Raw genomic sequence first — 23,633 nt, 5'->3', positions numbered from 1 at the left:
GAGATGGACAGGGTTTGGAATAGGTGTAAGTCTCTCTTTACCCTGTGCTACCCACCCCTCACAAAGAATGCACCCTTTCTAAGATTTCTTCTGCATACCTGCCAGGTGCCCCAGAAAAAAATGGGATATCCCCATTTTTATGTCCAATATCACAGCGACCATTTTTGTTGCAGTGATCTCTCACATTGCTCTCTTGCCCCGGAAAAAGTGCTTTTCTGGAGTGAGAACAGGTGCAGGTCACAGGACCACCCGGGAGCATGTCCTGGAAGACACGTGTCCCGGTTTTGGGTCTGAAAACGTTGAAAGGTATGGTGCTGATGTAAATTCCACCAGTTTAAATTCCACTGGCTGACCCCTGGTTGATGCAGGGATATCTGAGGCTCAGACAGCAAAGATCAAGATCTGTTGAATCCAAATTCTCTCATTCTGGTGAGATCTTGGGCTTGGTTAGTGCTGTTAGTTGGATACAACCCATTATATGTACACGTGTATATTTGCATTTATTTTATAGTATCCATTGCCACATTGCTGATAAAGCAAGTAAGGCTAAGAGGCTCTGTGTTCACTTGGCAAAATTTAATCCAGTTTATAAGGAGCCAATACATTTCATTCATGTCAATTACCTACCAGAGAGAAGCCAGATGGCACAAATAATAGAAAACTATTGATAGTGGCAAGGAATATTAATTAAACATTTTAGATAATATCTATAGCGTTCAAACAGTGCATATCCTGTAGTTCTGGCATGAAGTTTAACCAAAGACAAATATATTTATATGTCAACAGGATTATTTAGACGCTTTAGCCCAATGGATTTTATGGTTTTATTTTTGTGTTAGCCCTGCAGAATGAAGCACACAAAATTACATGCGGACTGTGCTCTATTTTATGAGGCTGAATACTTACTTTAAAAGGTATTGACAACTGTTAATTAAATCTTGCATGATTTTTTACTTAGGGTTAGGAGTTCAGAACAAAATTAAATGCATTGTATGTGAGCCAAAGGACAACGTTGGAACTTTTCTGGCATACCTGCCCATTGCAAACACATACACACCTTGAAAAATTTATGCTAATAATGCTCAGGGGAATGCCCAAGCACAATTTGATGATCACGAGAGGATGCAGCTGGGGAGGGTAATTGGTAGGGGTTTGCACTGGATTCAGATGAATCCCAATATGAAAAATGTCCTGGCTATCCAGGAACTGTGATGGAACTTGAAATGACTTCCCAGTTACCTACCACTGCTTCCAGGTAAGCCCATAGCTAGCGAGGTGGGTGGGCAGGGAACTAATGTGGGGAGGGGGCATCAGATGGTTCTTTGCTAAGGTGGCCCTGATTCCTAAGGTGGAAAGCCAGGAACCCAACATGCCAATTGCACATGATACAACATGAATACTATATGAAAACAGAGAATTATCTCTGGTAAGTAATGCCTGAGCTGAACAGCAAGTGGCCCATGAATATCTGGTTCTTCTATTCTTCCCTCATACAGAAAATACAGTACAAAACTGAAACAATGGTTATTACTCAGCACCTATTGGCATAAGGCGTTGCAACTTGTAACTATTTAACTTTTGTACCATAACCGTTTCCGGAGGCAGCTCAGGGTTACAGAGATCCTTCCGTGCGCAAGCGTGCTGTTGTTAGTAAGAACAAGAACTGTTTCGTTTTTAGTGGAAGGATCAAGTAGCCTCTGGTGGGTGGGTGGAATCATTAAAGATTTAACAAGAGGAAAATAGGATATGCTGCTTTCTCTTTAACACACTCTTGAAATTTTTAAAAAACCCCTCACTGAAACAAAATGGAAGGTTCTCTGGAAGAGGAGGATGACAGCTTTACTAACATTTCCTTGGCTGATGACTCAGGTAAGGAAACATAGGTGGCTTGTTATAAACATGTATGACCTAAGGGCTAAAAATATATTTAGCCTTACAGGATATCCATTCTGATACCTGAATGTGTGTGTTCACACATAACAATGCACATCTCTTGTTAATCATTAGTCTCTGGACTAGCATTTTTATAAAGCATTTGGAGTAAACTTTGATGATGGCTTTGTAAAGGTGTGGGATTGTCACAGGCATTTATTTATTATGGCACATTTATTTATTTATTATGGCACATGCCACACTTTTGACTATGAAGTTCACAGAGTGGTTTGCAATTGAGCTTCAAAAAAGGCATATGTGGTGTGTACTAAAGGGAGAGTGTTCTAAAAGAATGATAATACTGTTTTAGAAAACTCAGTTGCTACTGTTGAATTAAAAATTCCGCCCTCTGTTGCCCCTGACAAATTAGTCCATGTCTTGGATCAAAGTGGATTTTGAATCCCTTGTGCCTCTCTTAATTCTTCCCCGCCCTTGTGGTGTTCTCCTTCAATTACTGCTGTCCCACACTTCCTAAATCGGGATATTCCCTAGCTCTCCTATCTGGATTTTCAAAGTACAGGGACTTTCTAGGTTTAGGGAGGAAAAAGTATGGGACAGCAGTAGTTGGAGGAGAATGCTGCATGGATGAGGAATACAGTGGTACCTCGGTTTATGAACACAATTGGTTCGGGAAGTCTGTTCATAAACTGAAGCGAACTTTCCCATTGAAAGTAATGGAAAGTGGATTAATCCGTTCCAGACGGGTCCGCGGAGTACTCAACCTGAAGCGTACTTAACCCGAAGCATGGGTGTAATTGGTTCCAGAAGTCTGTTCATAAACTGAAGCATTCATAAACTGAAGCATTCATAAACTGAAGCGAACTTTCCCATTGAAAGAAATGAAATGAAATAAAATAATCTATTAAACATTAAAAGCCTCCCTAAACAGGGCTGCCTTCAGATGTCTTCTAAAAATCTGGTAGCTGTTTTTCTCTTTAACATCTGTTGGGAGGGCGTTCCACAGGGCGGGCGCTACCACCGAGAAGGTCCTCTGCACAAGGGGTTCAAAATCCACATTAAGATTTGGTAGGGGCAGGCCCAAATGCTTCCAGTGGTATACCATTCCAGACTACTCCTCTTGCTTGTGGGCGTGCAGTAGAGCATCACTATTCTCAATGGTCACCTGATAGTTCTGAATATAAAAAGCAGACTATAGAAATGTCAGGCACTTTTAATTTAGAGATATTATAGCCTAAATACCAGTGATTCATAGGAAGTTCTTCAGCAAGGCAATTAGACACTTTTGCACCGCCCAAAAGAACAAAATGTATGCATAATGCATACAGTTTTCATTTCATAGTGGCAGACATGGGCTTTCAAACTTCAGTGGTGCCCTGTGTGACACCAAAATTCAGTGCCCCCCCCCCGCCTCTTGCCTTCACTTCTACATCATTGAGGCACCCTCTTGGCTCAGTGCCCAGTGTGGGCAAACCCATTGCACTCCCCTAGATCTGCCTCTGCATTCTGACTCCTCTTAAGCCTGTACTGTGGTTCAATACAGTAAATGACTATCTCTCAGAATGCACATGTTGGAAAGTTGCCCAATGCAGAAAATGTATCTGCAATAAAAGCTCTAAAAGTGCCCCCCCCCAAGTGATAGGTTATACTATTTGCCTGCTATATGATGGGCAACATCACACAGAGCTTCTGTCGATGCAATTGCGGTATATTGGCAGATATTCATGCAGAAGTGCCAGAAAGTCTTTACCAGTCCTGATTATGCCTCTCATACTAGTAAGTGCATTGGTATTATATGGAACGTGTTCTTTTCTCTGGAACCAAATAAATTCATTTCTATTGAAAGCAATGACAGCTGGCTTTGGGAAATTTTAATTAGAACCTGGGATACATTTAACTATGGCTAATTATCACTGTGCTTTGAAAACGTGCTGTTCTCATAGGCAGAAGATAATATCAGGTTATGATACCATTAATACCTGGCTAGAGTGTGGCCCTTAACCACTGATTGTTGCTGCTGGAGAGGGAAGGATATAGTAGATATGTTCACATGTTGGCCACTGCAGAGACCTCAACTGTAGCTGCAGAAAGTGTTGTGGATGATATGCTACTACTGATAGCGTTTCTGCTACTGTAGTGTCCCAAACTGGAACATTATAGGGATGAGGTGGGTGCAGCGGAGCCAAGCTGAGCACAGGAAGCTGCCTTACACTGACTCAAACATTGGACCATCTGGCTCAGTACTGTCTACACCTCGAGTGGGTAACTGGATCTGCTTGGTGGGACAAATCTCTCCCCCCCCTGCTAGGGTCAACATTGACAGGTGGGTGAGATCACTCATCTGTCAATCACCTACGCCATAATGCTGTAAGGTGATTGATACCTGTGTATGTTGAAAGGAGGTAGCTGTAAGTCCCAATCAACTGATTGTCGGTTATGGCAACCTCCTTTGAAGACAAGTTTTCAGTACCATTCATCTGATCGGCGGTAGAAGTGTGCCCACAAGTAAACTCCCTGTAACCAACAGTCAGCAGATTATCAGTTACATGGAACTCGGAAGCCTCTGCAGAGGGGGAAATTCTCCTAAAAATTGAGCATTTCCCCCTTTTCAGAGAAAGCTGTTGAATACAGAGTGGTTTCTTGGGAGAGAAAAAATGCTCTTTTAAAAAACGGAGCACTGCTTTATTCCCAGAAAAAAAGATTATTGTATTCAATGCATTGGAGGAAGCACTTTGAATAAATTCATCTTCTATAAAGAAAACAATTATCAGTTTTTTACAGGTGTATTTTTTCATTCTCCTGAGAAAGTGGATTGGATTTAAATCACTGGAGCAAGTGCTTTGAATCCAAGCTGTGCTTTGAATACCTCCAGCCACATCAGCTGCCAAGGGACCTCCTCAGCTCCTTTGGCACTAAGGAGTTGCCTTCCACCCTGGCCAGTAGAAGCTGGCAGGGCTTTCATACCCTCCAACATTTCTCTGATGAAAATAGGGACGTACCATTCTATAATGATAATTTTACTATTTATACCTCACACATTTTACTGGGTTGTCCCAGCCACTCTGGGCAGCTTCCAACACATATAAAAACATAATAAAACATTAAACATAAAAACCTTCCCTATACAGGATTGCCTTCAGATGGCTTAGGGGGTCGGATAACTCCATACCCACCAACATTTCTCAAATGAAAATAGGGACATCCTAAGGAAAATTAGGACATTCCAGGATCAAACCAGAAACCGGGATGCCTTCTCTGAACCAGGGGCATCCCTGGAAAATAGGAACACATGGAAGGTCTGGGCTTTGAATGTGGCAGTTCTGCCCTGCCTTGTCCCACTGCTGCCAGCCAGAGATTAAAATTGCTTTGCCAGAAGCAATCTTATACAGTACCTGGGAACAAGGCCCACTAAACTGAGACCTTGTTGTTGTTTAGTTGTTTAGTCGTGTCCGACTCCTCGTGACCCCATGGACCATAGCACGCCAGGCACTCCTGTCTTCCACTGCCTCCCGCAGTTTGGTCAAACTCATGTTCGTAGCTTCGAGAACACTGTCCAACCATCTTGTCCTCTGACGTCCCCTTCTCCTAGTGCCCTCAATCTTTCCCAACATCAAGGTCTTTTCCAAGGATTCTTCTCTTCTCATGAGGTGGCCAAAGTATTGGAGCCTCAGCTTCACAATCTGTCCTTCCAGGGAGCACTCAGGGCTGATTTCCTTAAGAATGGATAGGTTTGATCTTCTTGCAGTCCATGGGACTCTCAAGAGTCTCCTCCAGCACCATAATTCAAAAGCATCAATTCTTCGGCGATCAGCCTTCTTTATGGTCCAGCTCTCACTTCCATACATCACTACTGGGAAAACCATAGCTTTAACTATACGGACCTTTGTCGGCAAGGTGATGTCTCTGCTTTTTAAGATGCTGTCTAGGTTTGTCATTGCTTTTCTCCCAAGAAGCAGGCGTCTTTTAATTTCGTGACTGCTGTCACCATCTGCAGTGATCAAGGAGCCCAAGAAGGTGAAATCTCTCACTGCCTCCATTTCTTCCCCTTCTATTTGCCAGGAGGTGATGGGACCAGTGGCCATGATCTTGGTTTTTTTGATGTTGAGCTTCAGACCATATTTTGCGCTCTCCTCTTTCACCCTCATTAAAAGGTTCTTTAATTCCTCCTCGCTTTCTGCCAACAAGGTTGTGTCATCTGCATATCTGAGGTTGTTGATATTTCTTCCGGCAATCTTAATTCCGTCTTGGGATTCATCTAATCCAGCCTTTCGCATGATGAATTCTGCATATAAGTTAAATAAGCAGGGAGACAATATACAACCTTGTCGTACTCCTTTCCCAATTTTGAACCACTCAGTTGTTCCATATCCAGTTCTAACTGTAGCTTCTTGTCCCACATAGAGATTTCTCAGGAGACAGATGAGGTGATCAGGCACTCCCATTTCTTTAAGAACTTGCCATAGTTTGCTGTGGTCGACACAGTCAAAGGCTTTTGCATAGTCAATGAAGCAGAAGTAGACGTTTTTCTGGAACTCTCTAGCTTTCTCCATAATCCAGCGCATGTTTGCTATTTGGTCTCTGGTTCCTCTGCCCTTTCGAAATCCAGCTTGCACTTCTGGGAGTTCTCGGTCCACATACTGCCTAAGCCTGCCTTGTAGAATTTTAAGCATAACCTTGCTAGCGTGTGAAATGAGCGCAATTGTGCGGTAGTTGGAGCATTCTTTGGCACTGCCCTTCTTTGGAATTGGGATGTAGACTGATCTTTTCCAATCCTCTGGCCATTGCTGAGTTTTCCAAACTTGCTGGCATATTGGGTGTAGCACCTTAACAGCATCATCTTTTAAAATTTTAAATAGTTCAGCTGGAATATCATCACTTCCACTGGCCTTGTTATTAGCAGTGCTTTCTAAGGCCCATTTGACTTCACTCTCCAAGATGTCTGGCTCAAGGTCAGCAACCACACTATCTGGGGTGTACGAGACCTCCATATCTTTCTGGTATAATTCCTCTGTGTATTCTTGCCACCTCTTTTTGATGTCTTCTGCTTCTGTTAGGTCCTTACCACTTTTGTCCTTGATTATGGTAATCTTTGTACGAAATGTTCCTTTCATGTCTCCAATTTTCTTGAACAGATCTCTGGTTTTCCCCATTCTATTGTTTTCCTCTATTTCTTTGCATTGCTCATTTAAGAAGACCCTCCTGTCTCTCCTTGCTGTTTTTTGGAAATCTGCATTCAGTTTCCTGTATCTTTCCCTTTCTCCCTTGCATTTTGCTTGCCTCCTCTCCTCCGCTATTTGTAAGGCCTCGTTGGACAGCCATTTTGCTTTCTTGCATTTCCTTTTCCTTGGGATGGTTTTCGTTGCTGCCTCCTGTATAATGTTACGAGCCTCCATCCATAGTTCTTCAGGCACTCTGTCCACCAAATCTAAATCCTTAAACCTGTTCCTCACTTCCACTGTGTATTCATAAGGGATTTGATTCAGATTGTATCTTACTGGCCCAGTGGTTTTTCCTACTTTCTTCAGTTTAAGCTGGAATTTTGCTATAAGAAGCTGATGATCTGAGTTACAGTCAGCTCCAGGTCTTGTTTTTGCTGACTGTATAGAGCTTCTCCATCTTTGGCTGCAGAGAATATAATCAATCTGATTTCGATGCTGCCCATTTGGTGATATCCATGTGTAGAGTCGTCTCTTGTGTTGTTGGAAGAGAGTGTTTGTGATGACCAGCTTGTTCTCTTGACAGAACTCTATGAGCCTTTGCCCTGCTTCATTTTGAACTCCAAGGCCAAACTTGCCAGTTGTTCCTTTTATCTCTTGATTCCCTACTTTAGCATTCCAATCCCCTGTAATGAGAAGAACATCCTTCTTTGGTGTCATTTCTAGAAGTTGTTGTAGGTCTTCATAGAATTGGTCAATTTCACTTTCTTCAGCACCGGTAGTTGGTGCATAAACTTGGATTACTGTGATGTTAAAAGGTCTGCCTTGGATTCGTATCGAGATCATTCTGTCATTTTTGAGATTGCATCCCATTACAGCTTTTGCCACTCTTTTGTTGACTATGAGGGCCACTCCATTTCTACTACGGGATTCTTGCCCACAGTAGTAGATATGATAGTCACCCGAACTGAATTCGCCCATTCCCTTCCATTTTAGTTCACTGATGCCCAGGATGTCGATATTTATTCTTGTCATCTCATTTTTGACCACATCCAGCTTACCTCCATTCATGGTTCTTACATTCCAGGTTCCTATGCAATATTTTTCTTTACAGCATCGGACTTTCCTTTCGCTTCCAGGCATATCTGCAACTGAGCGTCCTTTCGGCTTTGGCCCAGCCACTTCATCAGCTCTGAATCTACTTGTACTTGTCCTCCGCTCTTCCTCAGTAGCATGTTGGACGCCTTCCGACCTGAGGGGCTCATCTTCCAGCGTCATAACTTTTATATGCCTGTTGTCTTTGTCCATGGAGTTTTCTTGGCAGGGATACTGGAGTGGCTTGCCAGTTCTTTCTCCAGGTGGATCACGTTTAGTCAAAACTCCCCACTATGACCTGTCCATCTTGGGTGGCCCTGCATGGCATAGCTCATAGCTTCTCTGAGTTATCCAAGCCCCTTCGCCACGACAAGGCATTGATCCATGAAGGGGAACTGAGACCTACTTCTTTCATATATAGGATTGCACTATCAGAGAAACAGAAGAAAAGAATCAAGAGGAAAATAAATGAACTAGCACTGTTTCATATTTACACTTCAATCAGTTTTGACTTCTGGGCTACTGTTGCCTTGCTCTTTAAAAAAATCTCTTTGTAAGATTGTAATATGAAAATCCATATAGCTCAAGTGAAAGAGCTAACTGTATAATCTCTTAATGAACACGTAAATGAGCAGTACATTACTAATGACAATTTTTAAGTCATTCCAGAAACAGAGTGAGTTCTCTTAATTTTCTTCAAGCAACACTGACAGGGCATTAATCTCTTGATGAGCTGCTTTATTAAATATCACATTCAGTGTACTGCTCATACAATTATAACTATATTATATTGATTTTCTCTATGAAAAAAATGATAGAGTAGGATTACCATATTTTCAACTGGCCTTGTATCTGTGCCTTTAATAGCAACCTAATGCAGCAATGAAGTACATGAAGCCTTTACAGGGCATGGGAAAAAGTAGTGGTGAAGTCTACACCTTTACTTCTTTCTTTCCATGGGCCTACTCTGGTATCCCGGCAGCCAGTGACCTCCCAGGTCACCCTTTCCTACCTGTTTATGCTTATGTTTTTTCAGTTGGCCATCATCTTATGACAATGGCAACAGACTTATCCACAGGTTGGGTAGCATTTCACTTTTCCCCCATTTATTTCAATCCTTCCCATTGTTTAGAGACAACAGGAGACTCAGAGCCCATTGATTCCACCATCTTGGTTTCCCCACAGTGTACTTGAAATTCTTGTGCTGTGTCATGATTGGCTACTACCTCAATGGTGTGCATATTCCTAGTGCTGCAGCATGGCTGGCTGCTGAACTAGTTAAAATCTCACCTTCTGATGTGGTCAGGGTGGTGCCGGGAAACTTGGAGGCACATGCAGTTGCTTGGACTTTCCACTGACTCTGCTTCTGGTGTTTTTGCTTATCCTGTACCTTTTGTTGGTACATGTATAGCCTCTCTCTGGAGAGACAGAGCTCTGAGTGAGCATACAATTTTGATTAAACTCTGCATCTACCCTCCCCAGTTTTGTTGATTCTCCTTTTGCACTGGCCATTTACCACTAGCAAAGCAGTTACAGCAGTGCAATGGTAACACAGAATGTTGGCATAAACCTAGTATGCTGATCTCATGTTCTTTTCTACTGGATTTAGTAGAGAAGCTGTTTCTACCGAAGGTAGCAACTTAGAAGACTGTCAGCATGTTTCTGTCCTTTAGAACAAGGGCAGTCTTAGGCCTGGGCATCAAATGCAGCCCTTCCTTTCCCCCATCATGTGACTCTTGGGGCTCTCTCTAGCCACAGTCCTTGCCAGCCCTGCATTACACCCTCCATGAAGGTTTTTGCCTGGCTGCAGGGGCGTCGCAATGGGGGTGGCGATGGGGGTGGTTCGCTCTGGGTTCTACTCTGGGGGGGCGGTGCCACTTGGTGTTCCCACCCCCGCGACTCCCAAGCTAAGCCTCCAGCCTCCCGGTAAAAAGACTCAGCCTGCTGAGCCGGCTTTTTACCTGGAGTTTGTAGCTGGAGACACGCGGCTTTGGAGGCGCGGGGGGGCAGTGATAACCCGCCACGTAATGACGCATGCGTCGTTACGTAGCAACGGCGCCCCCCCCCCCCGAGTGCATGGCAATTTGCCGCCCCGAGTGTCACAGTGGCTCGCTACACCCCTGCCTAGCTGGAATGCTTCCTTCAACTCTAATAATGTCTCTTGGTTGCCTGGGTGCAGGACACCAAGGAGTATATGAGTGTACACACAAAAATAGCCTATTGTACAAAGGTAAAATTTACATTTGTTGCTCCACCCACTTTTGCCTCTTGCCCAACCCACCACTGACATGCGGTCCAGCAATATTCAGTGCAACTATTGTCTTTTCCTTGAGTCCTTAATGAAGTGAACTGGAAACAGGGGAATTGGCGTGCTCTGACAATATCGTACAAGTAGCTCAATGGCCAGAAGCCTAAAATGACCTCTTGGTTGCTAAGTTGGTTTACCAACCAGTGAAGCAAGCCATCTCATAGGGGGAGACACAGATTTCCTTCATTCTAGCAACATTTCACTAGCCAATGGGAGAGTGTCACAGACAAGTTCCAAAGTCACAGCTACAGAACTGGATGCCTGTTTGCAGGGATTTAAAAAGATTATGTAGGTTTTAAAAGGGCCTTTTCTGAAGGCAAACAGCTTGAAGCAGCTCTAATTATATTATCTGTATGACAGAAAGGGTGAGGATCAACTGTAAATCCTTTCATATATTGAATTACTTATATATTTATAAACCGTTAGAAGTGGGGTAAAACAAAAATCCCAAAGCGAATTTCCATCTACATAGCTTTTCTACTGCACTACTTATTGTGTAATATTAAGTGGGCGATATATTTTCTACTAGTTTGACAGGAGTGCTGTAGAGTATTGTGGTGTCCTTAACCTATCTTCCTTATCCAGCTTGAGCCATTTATTGCACTGCACTTTACATCAGGACTGAGATTGACAGACATACGTAATGGCAAATGCTTCAGAAAAGTAATGCTAACCTGACTCAGCCAAGACGTAGCCTCGCTTACCCCATACATTAAGTTCTCCAGAGGCTGGTACACACAAACAGCCTTCACAAAGAGGCTGATAAAAATGTTCAGCTGTACAAGGTTTCCATCTTAGACATCTTAATCTGGATCAAACCTATTTCCAAGCAATGGCTAGGAGTCAAAGAACTTTTAAAATTTCAATGGGAAAGTTTGCTTCAGGTTAAGTACGCTTCAGGTTAAGTACGGACTTCCAGAACCAATTAAGTACTTAACCTAAGGTACCTCTGTACATTGATTATTGCCTTCATTTTATGGATCAATGGTCTCATTAGACAGTAAAATTTGTGTTAAATTGCTGTTTTAGGGGGTGTTTTTCATTGTCTGGAAATGATTAAGCACTTTCCATTACTTTCAATGGGAAAATTCACTTCAGGTTAAGTACAGACTTCTGGAACCAATTAAGCACTTAACCTGAGGTACCACTGTACTGAAAACAACTGAAATTATTTACCAGAAAAAATGCATTTGCAACTCCCCTCTCTAGACAGCAGAGGTCTCCCTAACTCTGCCCTTTTTATTAGTTCCTCCGTATATTTTCAACATTTCTCTTTTCATTCTGTCTGAAATTTTGTTCCTCAATGAAACATGCCTATGGGAAAACAATATACTCTTTAAAATATACATATATTGGTATAGTCATATTGTTTTTATCCTGATAAGCACCAGTATAACCTTGACATGCATTTCTTGACATGTATTTTGCAAGTGTTTCTGGTATAATAATTTTTACATTTGCTAAGTTGTGAGTTTACAGAGAGGGGTGCTGAAAATTAGCTAGTTTGCTGAAAAAACAGGGCTGAAAAACCTGTGACCATGCAGATGTTTTGGACTTGAACTCCCATCAGCCCCAGCCAGCACAGCCAATAGTCAGGGATGGTGCATGTTCTGGTGACTGGTCCAACAACACCTTGAGGGACACAGGCTCCACACCTCTAAGATAAGCCCTGTTCCTTACACTACCACACCTTACAACAGCCGTATTCATACATCACAGTGCAGAAGGTTCTATAGATATACTGAGGTTGAGCACTGTGGAGGGAAGGGAGGGTATTTCATAACTCACACAATAGTAAGAAAATTCAGCTCCCATAGCGCAGGGTGACCTACATCTGTGTCACTTTCACCATTCAATCTCTCTTATTTCCCCTGAACCTTTAACTTACCACTGACCCAGAAACTGTGGGGTGCAGGCATAGTACAAACGCAGATGAATGTAACAAAGGCATTTACATTTATATACCACATTGCATGATTTAAGTGTACAGTACACGCTTATCTGGTTACTTTACAATCATATTGTTAGGTTTAAATGAGAACATACAGTACTATGTTAACTTGTTCCCAGTGGCGGAGCTTCATGCTCCTGACCAGGGCGGGGCAGAGAGCAGGCGGGGGAGGGGCTGGCACACACGTCCTGGGGGGTGGAGCGCACCTCTCGCAGGGGCAGGGCTCCCAGCGCGGGTTGGGGAGCAGCCACAATGGCACCCTGCCGGGATCACGGTGCCAGGGGCGGTGTGCTCCCCCCTTACTCCTCTTCTTCCGCCAGTGCTTGTTCCTGACACTTTAAATATCAAAAGCTTATATTCAACTATTAATGTTAAACTAAGACACCTTCCAGGAAGCAGTTAATTACTCTATTAAAACCCTTTAGCCAAATATCTTTTTTATTCTCTCCACCCAATAAGCCTCACTAGCACTGTAACTGAGAACTCAGCATCTTTTCCCAACCCTTTACTAACCTATTGAAGCACAGGATTGTCCAGCTGTACTGCCCTAGAAATCTTCCCTCTATTATACCCATGGTGGTATAATAGAGTGGGGAACCTCAGGCTGGGGGCAAATGGAGGTGTGTGTGTGTGTGTGTGTGTGTGTGTGTGTGTGTGTGTGTGTGTGTGTAAACTAGCCTACTGGAAAAAAGGTAAAATTAGCATTTACTGCTTTGTATGCTTTTATCTCTGGTCCTAGCCACCACTGGCATGTGGCCCTTGGTCAGAAAAAAGGTACCCTTGTATTGCAACATCATGGAAGACCATTGTGATTTCAATAAGGGTTTAGGTGGTGCCTAACAATTGCTCCTCCCATGCCAAATTCATGCCTAGGTATGGGCCTGAATCCTCCAAGGAGTTAATTCCATCTCTTGTAGGCAACATTGCCATGTAGAAGTTATGTCAAGAGAGTATACAGCCTGAGAGCATCACAGGAACCCACTTAGTACTGGACAGTGGCTGCATGCCAACCATTGAAGTCCATCTAGTCCTAGTCCATTCAGGTGACCACATGATTATTGGGGATACTCTCCTGGCCTTGCAAGAACATCCTCAAGGCCATGTGAATGTAAACCAAGGAACAGGCTAATTACTTGAGCATCAATTTACTCGAGCAGCATAGTAAGGCAGTACATAAAGGAAAGACGTGACCTGTTTCTGGAAAGAGAATCCCATCACAGCGCTTGAGCCAGTCAAGTGTTACATCACTGCTGTCAGGAGTCTAACCCTGCTGCCACATAGAAGCAACTCAGGTAACTGAAAAGGGCCTTAGGCTTACCTGTTTTGCTTTGTTTATTCTTCTTATCCTACGAATAAAATCTGTGTAAGGAACAAACTTCGCATTTGTTCTCTAGTCTCCTCTAGCTAGTTTCTTGCAATGCTTCCTCAAAAGTGCCACAGCATTCAGTCTGACCCAACTGTCTGTAGGGTTGCAGCCCTTGGTCATGATGTTGACCAACCTTGCCATGTTGTTGCGACAATTAAAGGTGAGGCAAAGCACTCTGGAGAGTACGAAATAAATATGAGCGACTCAGCAAAGTGGTTGCAGCGTTGGTCCTTCTCACCATGTTGTTGTGACGATTAAAGGTGAGGCAATGCCCTCTGGGAGAAGAGTGGGAAATAAATGTGATTACAGCTCGGACAAGGACCCAGACTAGGTTTCAAATCTCCCCTCAGCCACGAAGCTCCTTGGGTGACCTTAGGTCAGTCACTCACTATCTCTTTCACCTAACCAGGTTGTAGCAGTGAAGATACCATGAAAAGAAGGAGAGGAAGACCACATCCTCCACATCGACCTCACTACAGGAAATGTGGGAGATAAATGCAGTTACAAAATAGGAAGAAGCATTTTTCGCTTCAGAGCCTGACAGTGGGAGGTTTCTTTGTTTCCTTTGTCGGTGAACAACCTCTGACACACTTCGTTCTGTCTTAAATAGTTAAAACAAAATAAATAAATTCCTTCCAATAGCACCTTAGAGACCAACTAAGTTTGTCATTGGTATGAGCTTTTGTGTGCATGCACACTTTTTCAGATACACTAAAACAGAAGTCACAAGACCCTTATACTGTATATAGTGAGAGGGTGGGGAGGGGTATTACTCAGAAAGGTGGTGGGAATGGGTGATTGGCTGATAGGTGCGGTAAACCTGTTGACGACTGTTAACGACTGCAATTGGTCTTACAGGAAAAAGCAAGAGGTGAGATGGCTAAAAATAGCTTTTTTTATAATAATTTTTATTGATTTTATACAAACAAAACAAACAAAACAAACATACAATATAAAACTGTCCCTTCGTTTTCCCTCCACCCACCGGTCCACCTCTGCCACCAGTGATACCCGTGAGCTTTAAGAATCAAAGGGGTCCTTTGTAAGTTGGGTTTGGCCTCCCCCCTCCCCCCACATCCCCCCCCTGCCACTGAAAGGACAGGAATGGAGGAGCTCTGAGGATTGGTTTCCCCCAGCTCTTTCATAAACATGCATAAACAAATATAAACATAACAACAATAGGGAAGAGTTTTAACTCCCCAATTCTTATTATCTTAACATTGTAATTGTGACTTCCTCGATACTCTTCCTCCTGGTTTTCCTAACAAACTCTAATTGCTTATGGCGGGTTTTCTATTCCAAATTAAAATCCTTTTCTTATAATATTAACTCAATCCTCCTCCTTTTCCATGCTGCCCTCCCACAGGCCCCCTCCTGCCACAAGAGGAACCTGTAGGGCACAGCATTTCCAAGGTTCCATTAAATCCCCTCCTCACCCCTCTGAGTACCCCCCTGCCACTGAGTGTCTCAGAGTAAGGAGAGGAGAGTAGGCAGCTTTCTGCCTAAACACCTATCTTAACTTACAAAAATTTGCATCAACCTAAAAATTCTTTCCTAGGCCATTCTTATAACTCCCTCAAGAAAACACAGCTTTTTTCTTTCTTTTTTACACTCCATCTCCTCTCCCTAAGTCTTTTCCCCCAATTGGATCAGCATTTCCGTTAACAAGCCAAGATTTCGAAAACCGTCTTTCAAAAGCCAAGACAAAACCTTTTAACTAAAATTTTCACCCCACACCCATTCTTTCCCAAATCCATCTCCAGGCCTTTGCCCCCCACCCTGTCCCTGTCCTTCCCATCCCTCAAAAACACCACCCCACATTTTAACCCCTCCAGGATCTTCAATTCCATTGATCTTTAAATTCCTTTGCTTCTCAATTTCTTGCTCTGCTTGTTTTTCTTCCTTTTGAAATCCATGCTTTGCTTCATCCCAAACATATTTGTTATAGTCCAAGTCCTCTTTAATACTTTCATCAAGTTGTTTCTCCTCACACACAGTCTCAGACTCAGCAGTCTCCAAATCCAAATTATCCTCTAAGTCCTGAACTTGGACTTCAACCTCAACTGATGGTAAATTGGGATGTTGCCGTTCCTTGTAAATGTCCTCCCATGTTTGTAGATAGTTCAGCACAGCCTCCTGGAAGGCTCGAGAGTACTTTGTTTTCATACTTCTCTTAACCGCAGACAAACAGGAGGTAGGGAACAAAGGGTGCTGGAAAATTCCTTCCTCAGACGATCGACTCCATTTTGGCTGTTCTTTTCCTTTGTTCTTTAACTCAATCACAAATCCATTCTTAATTCCAATTTAAATAGTTCTACCACGTTTTCAGTCAATTTTTACTGTTCACAGCAATGCAATAAATCCACCCGGTCTTTTAACAGTTTGACAGCTTTTGACAGCTGTCAAAGCGCTCTTCCCCTTAATAATGCTGTACCTCAAGGGGTGCCGGACTCGGGAGCTGAGATGGTTCGAAAAGATCTTTTTTCCTCTCGGGTCCACAGTCCCAAATACTTTTTCGTCGTTCGGCTTAGGTTTATTTAAAGCGCCTCCCAGTTTTCCATTAGGAAGAGACCGACTTCCGTTTCTTTAAAGTCTCTCCTATTTTTCCAATTAATAAATTTAAAGTCCAAATCAAAATTCCACTTACTTCATGGAAACCTTTAATTTTATTCGGAAGAATCCGCCGCTTGCCGGGTCAGGACTCGGAGCTTCGCTTCTCGGAGGTAAGATATAGCCCAAAATGGCTCCCGCGGTTCCACCCCGCTGGCTCTTGATCGCTCTACTGAGCTCTCGGGCAGCGGGGGATCCGCAAAACGGAGCAGCCGCTGGGCGCGTGAGTCACCGGGACTCTCTACCCGGTGCTTTTACAGGGAGTCCGCTCGCTCTGCGGACTTCCCCCCCCCTCCGCGAGGCCAGGGACTTCGGCACGCGAAGTCCCTGCGTCCTTCTCTCCGCCGCGACAGACCGGAAGTCCGGCTAAAAATAGCTTTATCATGTATAATGAGGTAAGAATCCAATGTCTCTATTCAGACCAGGTATCTCCATGGTTTTAAGTTTGCTAATAAGTTGCACTTCAGCAACTTCTCTTTCCAGTCTATTTCTGAAATTATTTTGTAACAAGACAGCTACTTTGAGATCTTGTATAGAATGTCCTGGGAGATTGAATTGTTCTCCTACTGGTTTCTCTGTCTTGTGATTCCTGATGTCTATTTTTATGTCCATTTATCCTTTGGCGTAGGGTTCAGGTTGCGGAAAGATGTCTTGTAGCTGGAGCGGGAGGTGCTTATGACGCAGCCCTGGGAAAGCAGCGCCGTTTGGGATGTGTGGTTTTTTGCAGCCGGTGCTGCTCTGCTCTCTTATGAATTAAGCCTTCATTCAGGCCTACGACTTGAGGGACGGGAGGAGGGGGAGAGGGAGAGGGAGAGGGAGAGAGAAGGGACTGACTAGCGACGGGAGGCGTCTGCCCCTGTCAGTCCTGTTTACTACTCCGCCCTGCGGAAGCAGGCCGACGAAGGCGAAGAGACTCCGCCCCCACAGCCGATGGAAGCGTCTGCCGATGTCTCCCTCCGCTTATTGGCTGCCTCGCGAAGCGCCGCCCGCTTTCGTTTGCTGTGATTCGATGGCTGGCTGGGCCGTCTCTTTCCCCTTAAGCCCGCCGCCTCCCTCCTGCCCCCCCCCACCGCCGGTTGTTTTCATGGAGCAAAGCGCGTGCGCTGCCGGCCGGGCGAAGGAGAAGCTGCGCAGTCGCAGTTGGCCGCTGTTGAACTAGGCGAGGGTTGGGGTCCGAGGGCAACCTGGGCAGGTGGGGGAGAGGTGAGTAGGTGCGCGCTTCCTTTGCCTGGGGACCTGAGCGGGAGGCGGGGCTCCCAGCTTGCGGGTTGGGAGGGCGAGGCGACCGGTGTGTGGCGAGGATGAGCTGGCAGGGTGAGGGTTTCCTCCTCCCAGGCTCCGTTTTCAGGATGCAGCATCTAATCTGTTTTTGGGGGGATTGCTGGGTGGTGGTGGTGCTGCTGCTTCTGGGGAGTGCGCAAGAGAAAGCTCTGGAGCGCTGGGTTCTCTGCCTTTCCGGTAGCAGCAACGTTGCCTCCTAACGAGGCGTTGTGGGTGGAATGAAAATGAACAAGCCTCTCTCACACACGCCAGCCTTGCTTACGAGGGACCCAACATCCACTGACGTTAATAACAGCCACCCATTTCTTGTTTAAGGATGGCTCTCTCTCCTTTCAGCTGCCTGGCAATAATAGGGAATGCACCCCTGTAGAGCAGAAATATACAGCGTTAAAACTATGAGTTTCTTCGAAGATGTGCATGTGAAATGTCATGGTACTATACGGATGCTGTGAGTGAGCTTATAGACAACATACAAAATTACATTGCACCCAATAGTGTGGGACCCCAGACCACCACACAGAACAAGCTTGAAATTGGGCATAAATCATTCTTGTTTTTCGAATATTCAGCTGTTTCATTCAACTGTTACTGCTTCTGGCTGTAGTATAATTTGGTTAAAATAGTAAATTAATAGAAGTTAAATCAATATTCATAATTTAAAGATTATTAATAAAACAAATTGCATACTGCCTTTCATTTCAGGGAAACACCAAGATGGCTTTCAGAACAGTTAAACATCAACAACATATAACAATAAGAGCCACATGTTTTATGGATAATTTCAGTGTTTTGTTTTGTTTGGTAAACATTTAGAAGCTTTATTGCAATCAAACAGTATAAAAACGTAAATTGGCTTGAGTCAATGAAAGTCAGTGAAACATCCTATCAGTTATAGGAACCAGAGGTGCCAAGAGCCAGTATTAATAGTCAGAGAAAACTTGGATGGAGAGGTATGTTTTGAATTGCTGGTAGAAGCAGCCAACAGTCACTCAACAGATGCCCACCTGATCAGTTATTAACAAAGATGCTCAAAGCATATATTTCTTGCAAAGTGTGTCCCAAGAATGTTGAAATAGGTTGGTGCAGTTGATATTGGTGTGCAAAATGTGATAGATTTGGCTGCTGCTGGAAAAATAACTGGTTTCTTCCTTAGGAATATTGTTTTGCTTCCTTTTTCTGGAAAATTTCAATTTTACTGCTATTTTTTTAAAAGCAGACAAAAGCAGATTTGCCCATTTTCACAGCAATGTTTTGTTGGTTGCTGTTCACATTGAAGTTTAGATAACAAATGCTACCCTTCTAAAACATTCAACTAAAAAACTTGGTTCTGCATTTGTACATACCATTGACAAAATTTTATCTTCTTTAAGCAGAGTACATTTCTGAAGTACAAGATTCACCAGTGGATCGGATCTGTTCAACGATGATGAATGCGGATATGGATGGTATAAAGCATTTTTTCAACTTAATGTTTTCCCTCTTGTGCATTGTAATACTTGGCTGCACTAAAGAGTATGTCTTTTTTACAGCTGTTGAGGCTGAAAATCAAGTGGAGTTGGAAGAAAAAACACGACTTATTAATCAAGTTTTGGAACTCCAGCATACACTTGAAGGTTAGTTTCTTAATTCAGAAGGTTAACCTATCTACATGCAGAATTAGGCTATATTAAGGATAGAAACTTATCATTAATACAGACTGCAGTTCTGATCGAGCTAAGATGTGCCTGCAAATTCTGTTTAATCTGGTGGGGCATAGAAGCCAGCAAGGGGTTTCACACTCTGACTATGGGTGCCGTCCAGAAAGTGCATTTTGCCATTTATACTATAGTGTGCTTTAGCATTCTGTATTTTGTTAAGCATGTAAACGAAACTGTTGAGTAAGGTCATCTGGGGTTTTGGAACACAGTATCATCAGTAGGCTGAAGTCTCTCAGCTCTATTTCTTGTTTTCATTAAATTCAGATGAAGCTGTGGAAGTGTGAATGGTCTATGATGGTAATTCCTGATAAGTTGCTGATGCTGTTGGTTAGAGGGTTCAACTGTGTCAGGGCAGGTTTTGGACCGGGTTTGTAGCCTAGGGATGTTATTAGACCCAACCCCTTTTTAAAGGCCTGAATGGCCTCTTAAGACATGAAGCACTTTTCGTCTACTAACACTGATATTTATCTACTAGCACTGATAGCTGGCTACAGCCTTTCCTGGACAGAGATAGATTGACCACAGTTATTCACACTCTAATAATGTTCCATTTAAATAACTGCAATGGTTTTGGCACCCTGACTCTGGAATGCTTTTCCTAGGAGGCTGGCTTGGGGCAGGGACTAATATCTTTTTTGACACTGGGTTCCTGTGTGTTTTAAGAACATTTTATTGGAAAGCATTGGATAAACTTTCACTATACAGATGTCTTCATAATGGGCTTTTCTTTTCATGTGACTATTTCTACCATTTAGTTAAAACTCGGAGTAGAGCAGATGTTGTGATTTGCTTCTAAAATTCAACTGCCTCACTTTGTCCTTCCAGATCTGTCTGCAAGAGTAGATGCTGTTAAAGAAGAAAACCTGAAACTGAAATCAGAAAATCAAGTTCTTGGACAATATATAGAAAATCTCATGTCTGCCTCTAGTGTTTTTCAGACTACTGACACAAAAAGCAAACGAAAGTAAGGCATTGGTAACCAAGCTGTAACATTGTATTGCTGCTGCTTTTGTTTAATATTTAAATTGCATATGGCTACATGACTTAAGTTAGTTTGTAGCATCATTGAATATTTGAAGATTTATTGGCAGTGCTAGACAATTTTAAAATTTTAAATGAACAACTGGGCAGTGCAAGTATCGTGTTAGCTTTCAACAATGTGCAAAGGTAGCATAGAGGAAATATTTATTACACAGTTTGAAGGCAAGAGTTTTCAACTTGGCTTTTATGTTAGTCAAAACATGTCATAAGCTGCCAAGTATTTTAGATATCTTAATTTTTACAGTGGTACTACTGTTCACTAGCAGAATAATACAGTGTTGTGTAGAGTGATGTGAAAATCCTTATTTGGAATGAGTTATTTGCATGACTTTCCCTGGGCTCCAAAAAAAGTTGTAACATTCCTCATCCTTCATCTCCTCAATGACGTTCTACATTCTTCTAGATAAGAACAGAAAAAGCTTAGCTTTTAAATAATACTTTGAAAGCAAATGAAGGATTTAACATTATTACATAATTGCTTGCAAAATTGTAAAGGGTTGAAAAACCACTGCAATACCTGCATAAGTCTTCAGAACTGATAAGTTAACATTTAAAAAACCACACCCTGCTTTAAAGTATATTGCAAGGAAAGGGAGTCACATCTTGGCCCTCATTGTTTTGCAATCTCTTAAGATTGTCCTCCCGTTTACAAAATAGAGTAGCATGGTAATTTATCTGCCAGCTGTAATGGTCAAGCTCAACGAAGTATCTTTGTGAACAATTAGTAGGTATTTAAGAGTTTTCACTAAACATGGATGCAGTCTATAGTTCTTTTTCTGCATAATCCTTATTAACTGCTGCTAGCCTTTAGCTGACACAGAATGTTCAGCCTTTCAGGATTAGAATACTTGGAGTTTTCAAAGCATCAAGTGTGCCTTTGAAATATTAAAGAAATATTAGCAGTTGTTGGAGAAGGCACCATGTTACTCAACAAGGCTTACTTGGATATGCTGACGTAGTGGGATGAACAAGCGAATTAATCACTATCATGTATGCATAGCAGCAGTCTCATGTCTGTGAACACACATTACATGAAGTGGATAAATTATGACAGCTTAATACTTTTGATAAAATGTTGCTGTTGCCAGGCATCACATGTTGACAGATTAGGTAGTTCAGCTGGTAGGGGACAGGACTATGTGGAATAAAACAGTTTCTACTTGGGTCAGTTTTAGCTTTGTTTGGAATCTTATTGCTGTTTCCTTACTACTGGTTTAAGGGAAGATTTCATTTCTTACCTAAGCAACAGGTCACTTTCCTCTTTGTGGGCAGGCCGGCATATTTGTCTGAGATTATATGTCCAGTAGAAGTCAGAGCTCATCACAGAATAATTCTTACCTTCAGGATTCACTGTTATATAGCACAAGCTAGTAGTGTCCTTGTGTTCCAGCTGTCAGTATTATAAACAATGGAGCCTAATTTGAGGCATTAGATTTTAACTAAAACATCCCCATTACTGGACATACTTTAATAGACAAAATTAAATTAAAGCTTTCTCTGGCATAACAAGGGTGTAGAATCTAAATACTGTAAAAAATCCTAAAACGAGTGTACTGTAGTGCCAAGATCAAGGAAAGATAAATTTAAACGGTTGAGTGTGAGGACCACTCTAGGGAAGTGGCTTTCCAACTTGGCATTTACACATTGACTTGTTTGCCAAATAACCTTTGTGCATCTGACATAGAAATTGTTTTGGAGAGCATTATGGGACATGTTTCATGGTGCATTACCAAGCCTAGCTTGTGCTTGAGTCAAGCACTCTATATAAGCCACCTGTGACACATCTCTGTAGCTGTTCATTGTAGAACTGGTAAACTGTCTTTTAAAGAAACTTGTCCACATTACGGCTTTTCTCACTGAGGAATATGTGGCTGTTAGAACATAGTTTGGAACACACCGTTCTACAGCCCTACCTAAATTGTGAAGAGGCATGTGTGCCTGTTACAACCATTTAGCCTTGAGGAGTGCCAAGGCTGGTGGTTTTAGAATTAGGGTGGGTTGTAAACCAACTCAACTAATGCAGATCTCCCTAATTTCAGCTCAGAATTTACTTCCTCTTTTCCCCAACTCCTTACTGAGTTGGAGGGGGGCAGAGATGGACTACAGAAGATGGTGAGAAGCTGAGGATTATTTTCTTACTCTCAGCAATAAAGGCTTTATTCAAGCCTCTGTTGCAAATAGGTATTCTAGAAATTGTGCATTTTTTTTCTTGCCATTGAATAAGCAAAATAACCTTGGAAAATAAACTCAAGAGTTCTTTTCCCTACCCATTTCTTTCAACTCAGTAGTTAAATTTGGAAAGGAGAAGGGATTTGGAGAAGATATGGAACTGGTGCAAGAGAGGATTGCTCCCATGAAGGACAGGTCAGGAAATCTGTAACTTGGTGTAGTGATTAGAGATATGATTTTTCAGAGCTTTGGATAACTTTTGCGTTGCTGTGGGACAAGACTTTTTCAGGACTTCCCCATGAGTGGGCTTTAGACATCACAGTTATCTGCATTTCTAGAGACAATGGAGGATTAGCAGGAACTACTAAGTCGTACACAAGCAAGGAATACACCACCTAGTCTTTTTGTAGGAACTTCTTCCCACACTAGTGTGTGGGAAGGTGCCATCTTGATATGATCGGGTAGAAGATTGTTAATGTAATGCTGAATTTTTGTGTCCTAGATAGTTGTAACTGTGAAGAACCTTACTACTGTGGCCTTTGTTAAACTAACAGTTGTGCTGTATTTTGGAACTTGTATGAAATAAAAGCTTTCAAGTTTCTCTCATTTGGTTTGTTACTAGAATCTTTTTGAAAGTTTTATTAGTTATAGCATGTGCCATAGTTGTAAAGTAGAAGTACACTAGAAGCATTGTCCTTTCTTTGTACCATTAGTAGTTTGCATTTAGGCAAAAAAATAGGCTCCTATAATAAATCAGAGCTGCCCTTCTGTCCTTTGTGCCTACCTTTGCTGCTTTCAGTCTGCTTTGTATTTTAGACACAAGGGACCACTTTAAACTGTTTTAACAGCTAGTGCTATAATGCATATACCGGTAGCTAGTCCATATTATTAGGTTTAATATGGAATGTCTCATTGGGATTTTGAAAATGATAGTGACAATTGCTGCCATTTAATTATAGGATTGAGTATCTTCCCCCAAGTAGTAGTATACTTACCTGATACAGCAATTCTGCTAAACTGGGGGCTCTTGCTGTTGGGGATATATACTTATTGAATGCCCTCTGCCCAC

General features: G+C 42.6%; 1 protein-coding gene across 5 annotated transcripts; it reads left to right on the top strand.

The window, feature by feature from the left end:
* Positions 1 to 1,580: 1,580 nt before the first annotated feature.
* Positions 1,581 to 23,170, top strand: SCOC (short coiled-coil protein). Of its 5 annotated transcripts, none has more exons than XM_035112366.3 (4): positions 1,581 to 1,869; positions 19,031 to 19,102; positions 19,187 to 19,270; positions 20,180 to 23,170. In XM_035112366.3, exons 1-4 carry the CDS (start codon positions 1,806 to 1,808, stop codon positions 20,320 to 20,322), a joined length of 363 nt encoding a protein of 120 aa, XP_034968257.1. In that variant the 5' UTR covers positions 1,581 to 1,805; the 3' UTR covers positions 20,323 to 23,170. The 5 variants fall into 5 exon arrangements, with proteins under 5 accessions (XP_034968257.1, XP_060134591.1, XP_060134592.1 ...); XM_060278608.2 differs by having other exon boundaries at positions 1,657 to 1,869; positions 19,028 to 19,102; XM_060278609.2 differs by lacking the exon at positions 1,581 to 1,869 and adding an exon at positions 17,461 to 17,579.
* The last annotated feature ends 463 nt before the right edge of the window (positions 23,171 to 23,633 follow it).

The sequence above is a fragment of the Zootoca vivipara genome, chromosome Z1 (genome assembly GCF_965207765.1).
Source record: "Zootoca vivipara chromosome Z1, rZooViv2.hap1.1, whole genome shotgun sequence".
Taxonomy (NCBI): Eukaryota; Metazoa; Chordata; class Lepidosauria; order Squamata; family Lacertidae; genus Zootoca; species Zootoca vivipara.
This window is presented reverse-complemented; position numbering and strand designations above follow the sequence as displayed.

Coding starts and splice junctions, on each gene's coding strand:
- SCOC (XM_060278608.2), top strand. CDS start 1,806: ATGGAAGGTTCTCTGGAAGAGGAGGATGACAGCTTTACTAACATTTCC. Junction 1,870..19,027: donor TTCCTTGGCTGATGACTCAG/GTAAGGAAACAT, acceptor ATCTTCTTTAAG/CAGAGTACATTTCTGAAGTA. Junction 19,271..20,179: donor ACTCCAGCATACACTTGAAG/GTTAGTTTCTTA, acceptor TTGTCCTTCCAG/ATCTGTCTGCAAGAGTAGAT.